General features: G+C 49.4%; 1 protein-coding gene across 1 annotated transcript in view; it reads left to right on the plus strand.

Annotated features, from left to right (window-relative positions):
* Window positions 1-256: 256 nt before the first annotated feature.
* The window catches only part of LOC103192820 (interferon lambda receptor 1), a 35,275-nt gene continuing 29,804 nt past the window's right edge, over window positions 257-5,727 (plus strand). Inside the window, 1 exon segment of the mRNA XM_042780274.1 lies at window positions 257-320. Within this exon segment, the coding sequence (XP_042636208.1) occupies window positions 257-320 (64 nt within the window).

Genomic DNA, 5,727 nt, shown 5'->3' on the forward strand with positions numbered 1-5,727 from the left:
AATTCCTGGGGAGCTACGGACGCTTTTTGAGCCAGAGGAGGCTGCAAGACAGAGCCGCTGCCTGCCTTTCTCTCCCCAGCGTCCCGGCTGCCCTGAGAAATCCCCCCGCCCCCAGGGAGTCCCGACTGGTGCCGGGCGAGCCCACCCCCCGGCCTCCTATTGGCTGCCTGCAGGGCCGTGTCACTTTCCCGGACAGTGGGCGCGGAGACCGGAGGCGGGGACCTGTGCCCCAGCCGTGGGCCGCGGAAAGGCTGACATGGCGGGGGCCCGGCAGTGGGCCCCCCTGCTGCTGTGCCTGCTGCAGTCCGCTCCAGGTCAAGGTAAAGGCGCGGCGTGGGGAGGGCGCGGCGCAGCGGGGCGACCCGGGGCTCCCGTGACGAGGGCGAGGGTCGGGACCCCTGGGCACCGGCCGCCGCAGTAGCTGGGTGCGAATCGGCCCTGTGCGCCCACTAGTTTTGAGTCGGGGCGGCGGGCCTCCCTTGTTCTACCTTCCTGCCTAACAGTTTGAAATTCCGGTCCGGAGGAACCAGATTCAGGTTCCTCCCTTCTTCAGGTGAACTGAAAAAAAAAAAAAAAAAAGAAGAAAATAGTAGTTTTAAAAGCCACTGCATTTCTTTATAAAATACTTATTTATAAAATACTTCTTAGACTTTGGAGCCCTGGTGGTGGGCTGTGGTTAAGGCGTTTGGCTGCTAACCGAAAGGTCTGAGGTTGGAACCCACCAGTCGCTGTGCGGAAGAAAGATGAGGCTGTCTGCTTGCGTAAAGATTTACCAAAAAAAAAAAATCAAACTTACTGGCCTCGAGTGGGACCCACTCACAGTGGCCCCTCCTTGAGTTTCTGAGATCCGAGGCAGTATCACTACAGAAATAGATTGCCCAACCTTCTTTCCAAGGAGTGGCTGGTGGGTTTGAACCGCCAGCCTTCTGGTTAGCAGTCAAGTGCCTTAGGCACTACACCACCAGAGCTCCTATAAAGATTTACAGCCTTGGGACACTTTATGAGGGTAGTTATTAGCCAGAATAGATAGGATGCAGTGAGTTTTGTTTGGTTTGTGAAGGTCTCTTAAAGCACTCCCCTCTTCATTGCCCTGTCCTTCTTCATAGTCCCCTCCCCTCACTCAGGCTGCAGGTGGAGAAATCTGCTTTCAGGCCTGGGGGCACAGAGGCGGAATGCAGCTCTGGCTTAGCCCGGCCTTGTTGTATCATTAGCAAGTCACCATTTTTTTTTTTTTTTCTTAGCTCCCCACCCCCAACTGGAAATAATAAGGTGGCTTTCAGGGTGTAAAATATCCCCAACCTTCCGGTGATTGATCCCAAAATTGCCCCAGCATCTCTTCCTGGGCTTAACCCATTGCTGTGGAGTCATTTCAACACATAGTGATCTTATAGGACCAATAGAACGCCCCATAGGATTTCCAAGGCTATAATCTTTCTTAGCATAGTGCCTAAAGCATTTGACTGCTAACCAGAAGGCTGGGGGTTCAAACCCACCAGCCACTCCTCAGAAGGAAGGTTGAGCAATCTGCTTCTGTACGGATATCGCCTCGGAAACCCAAGGAGGGGTCACTATGAGTTGGGTTCCACTTGAGGACAGTGAGTTTGGTATTTTCTTTAATCTTTACAGAAGCAGACTGCCACATCTTTCTCCCTTGGAGCACCGCCAGCCTTTAGGTTAGCAGCTGAGTGCTTAACCACTGCACCACCAGGGCTCCTTTTTCTGGTCTTAGGCAATCTAAGGGCCCGGGACATATGTAATAATGTAAAAGCCCACAACCCAAAAACCCATTGCTGTTGTGGTAGTTACGTTTGTGTGTCAACCTGGCTGGGCCTGGTTGAGAGGCTGGGCAGCTCGTGGTAGTTATTCCCCATGATGAGACTGGCCATCAGCTCCATGGTGGGGATCTACCACAAGCAGCTGAGTAGCTGACCCAAAGCAGTATGTAGTCTGCTTCCTGTATATAAGGAGAAGCCTTGGGAATGGTCTCCAGCCTATGGCATGCTTGGACCCTGCATGTAGCCGTGTTGTTGCTCAGCAGCCTGCTATGCTCTGCCAACCCTGGGACTTACAATGGACCCAAGTTAATGGCCTGCCGTGTGGTTTGGTAACATCGGGACTGTGCATTTTTACTTGTCAACCTTGGGGCTTCTCAGCCTCAGCGTCTGTCTGAGTGAAGAAATGCCTCTAGCTCCAGTGGGCCAGAAGTAGGAGGCAGAGCTGGACCCCAAGGTTGAGGGACTTTCACTCAGCCCCTAGAGCCTGGCACTTTGAACTTGGACTGAAAGCCTCCAAATTGTAATAACAAACTGTGTGTTAAGGCCATCCCATTTGTGGTATATTCTTGTCAGAGAGGCACTAGGTAACCAGAACAGCCGTCAAGTCGGATCTGACTCATAGCGACCTATCCTTGGGTTTCTGAGGCCATATCACTATGGAAGTAGGTTGCCCAACCTTCCTTCCGAGGAGTGGCTGATGGGTTTGAACCGCCAGCCTTCTGGTTAGTAGTCAACTGCCTTAGGCACTACGCCACCAGAGCACCCAAAAGCCCACATGTAGTGAGTAACTTCTAGTTCTACCCACTGCCATCAAGTTGATTCCGACTCACAGCAACCCTACAAGACAGAGTAGAACTGCCCCATAGGACTTTTAAGGCTGTACATTTTTAGGAAAGCAGACTGCCTCATCGTTCTCCCATGGAGCGGCTGATGGGTTCAAACTGCCCACCTTTAGGTTAGCAGCCCAATGCTTTAACCATAGCACCAGCAGGGCTCCTTGTGCATTCTAGGCACCACATCATTATACCATTTAAGCTTCACAGCAGCCCTATGAGGTTATAAAACCAAAAAACAAACCCACTGCCACTGAGTCAATTCTGACTCATAGGAACCTCTATAGGGTTTCCAAGGCTGTAAATCTGTACAGAAACAGACTGCCTCATCTTTCTCCCACAGAGAACCAACCTCCAACCTTTTAGTTACAGGTCCAGTGCCTTAACCACAGCACCACCAGAGCTCCTATGAGGTTATTAAGGCAGACATTATTACACCCAGCCCACCAGTTTTAGATGGGGAAACTGAGGCTCAGAGCACTTAAGAGAGTTGCCTGGGACCGAAGGGGGAGATGAGAGACAGAGTACAGAGAAGAAGGAGGCTGAAGCTAGCATGGCCAGCTTTGGATCCAGGGTAGACAGATGGAGCAGGGCTAGCCATCCACTTGGATCAACAGAGAAGCCCCAAACCCTCATGCCTCCAGAGCTTTGAGTGTGTTTCCAGCCTGCTGAAGGGCAGTGTACGTGTGTGTGTGTGTGTGTGTGTATGTCCTTTGACCCCTTGTTCCATTTTCATACTCAATAGTTTTCCTCTCCAGACCTGGCTATACTTTGTCCTGAAGAATATTTAATGTGTACAGCACAGACTGTGGTATCATGGTTAAGGTCAAAGTGCAGCCAAATCCAGATTCAAACCCTGGCTGTCACACACATTTTGTGTGTAACTTTAGGCAGAGTATTTAACATCTGTCTCTTAAGTCTCCTGCCCATCTGTGGGTTGGAGGGTGGTTTGTCCTGACGATTGAATGAGGTTTTATGTATAAAGTGCCCAGTGGGTGCCTGGCACCCTTAGAAGTCTCAACAGAGGGTGGCTACTCTAGCTGTTCTTTCTGTTGTGTGACTGAGTGCAAACTCTGGGCCTGTCCTGCCCACATAACACCATACCAGTGGCTTGCAAGCAGACTTTGGCCTCCTGCTGGTCATCTGCAGTGATAGCATCAGCTATCCAGGTGATCCAGTTCCAGCAGAGGCCACAGGACAGGGTGGAACCAGGGGCCTACATTTGGGTCCAAAAGGTCAAGAGTGGGCAGCCCAGGCTGGGGAACTGAGCTGAGACCCTTCAGTAAAACCAGCCCTCCCTCCGTCATGCCATTCTGCAACCTGTATGGATTTCTGTCATAGCCCACCTGACGGTTCAGAGCACTGAGTTCTTCTCCCTGGGACCATGCATGAGCTTCTGAAGGTCAGGGATCGAGTTGTATTCCTCCTTGAAACCCCAGCACCCACCACAGGGCCTGGCGCAGTGGTCAGTGGAAGTTTATTGGAAGAATAAAGCTTAACAGGCCACATAAGAACTTAGAGGAGGAAGTGGTCAAGAGGCCGTACTTGGGAGTAAGATAAGCCTGGGTTTCTTTCTACAACTTACTAGCTGAGAGTGCCTCCATTATCTCCTCTATAACATGTGATTAATTAATACCTAGTTCCTAGAGGTGTAGGAGCTCTGGTGACAGAGTGGTTGAAGCATTCAGCTGCTAACCAAAAGGTCAGTGGTTTGAACACACCAACCACTCCATGGGAGAAAGATGAGGCAGTCTGCTTTGATAAATATCCATGGCCTTGGAAACCCTATCAGGCAGTTCTCTGTCCTAAAGGGTCCCTATGAGTTGAGATTGACTTAATGGCAGTGGGTGGGGGTTTGGTCCTAGAGGTGTGGGAGGATTGAATGGGAAAACGCAGGTAAACACTTAGCACAGTGCCTGGTGCAGATTTAGGACACAGTACATGTTAACTGCTGGTATCACTATCACCACCATTTCTTAAGAGATGTCAGGGAAGATGCCCTGAAGAGTGTGACATTTGAATCAGGTCTTTAAAAGAGACCAAGGCTTTGAACAGGTTCTTCCTGGTTCAGTTGTGGCTGATGAAGTGAAGCTGAAACAGACCCAAATTTGTAAAATGTGGATGAACTGAAACAGGAAATATTACAGGTTGACACCCAGCTAGAAATTTCATCTTCTTCTTAGAAAACTAGAGCAGCATGCATGTTGCATAGCAACCAAATCTCTTGATCAGAAGGGTAGGGAATAGTGGTGCCCTGTGCAAAGATGGCAGCCAACCACAGTGCTTTTAATGTGAGTCTCTGTCCATAGTCCTGGCAGTAATCCAGTCTTCTGCATCAGGCCCCTGAAAGGGCTTACTTACTACACCTGTTAAAGTCTCTCATTCCAGGGCTTCCATCTGTAAATTTTCTCATTTTTGCTATTGTTACATTTCACCAAAATTTTTGAAATTCAAGTCTGTTCCAGTTTAACTTTGTCAGTCATGACTGAACCAGTTCAAACTGGTTCAAAGCCCTGGATTAGACAGTGAACATCAGGAAGTCAAAGACAGCTGGGTTCAAAGATGCCCAAAAGAATGTGGTGGTTGGGAAAGAGAAAAATTGGCTACAGCCTGGTGATGTAGGGGAGCTGTGTGGGAGAGGTCAGTGAGGTGGCCCAGCCAAGTGCCTCCATAAGGAGCATGGACTTTATACTGAGGACAAAGGCAGGGCATGAGACTGGAAAGTGGTGTAATCAGACACACTTTAGAAGATGAGTGCTGCCACTCCCTTCTTCACCAACAGGCCAACGATAAACAACCACCAAGAAGAGCCTGACTCACCCTTGGGTGCTCTTCACAAACAGTCAACAGAGATCTAAATACAACAATGCCACGATGTCTCAGAGACAACAGACCATCACAGTCCACCCAAAGAAGCAAGATAAATTGGTAGAAACAAGGGAGCAAGATACAGACCCAGAACACATCCCTGAGGAAGAAACAGCATTGGAACTCTCTGATAAGGAATTCAAAAGAATTATATTTAGATATCTTCAAAGGATTGAGAGACAGACCAAGGAAAAGGCAGACAAATCCCTTCAAGAATTTTGGAAGAAAATACAAGAACAAAATGACAAAAT

Source organism: Orycteropus afer, unplaced genomic scaffold (assembly GCF_000298275.1).
Source record: "Orycteropus afer afer isolate SDZICR_OR568_19922 unplaced genomic scaffold, OryAfe1.0 scaffold00031, whole genome shotgun sequence".
Lineage (NCBI taxonomy): Eukaryota > Metazoa > Chordata > Mammalia > Tubulidentata > Orycteropodidae > Orycteropus > Orycteropus afer.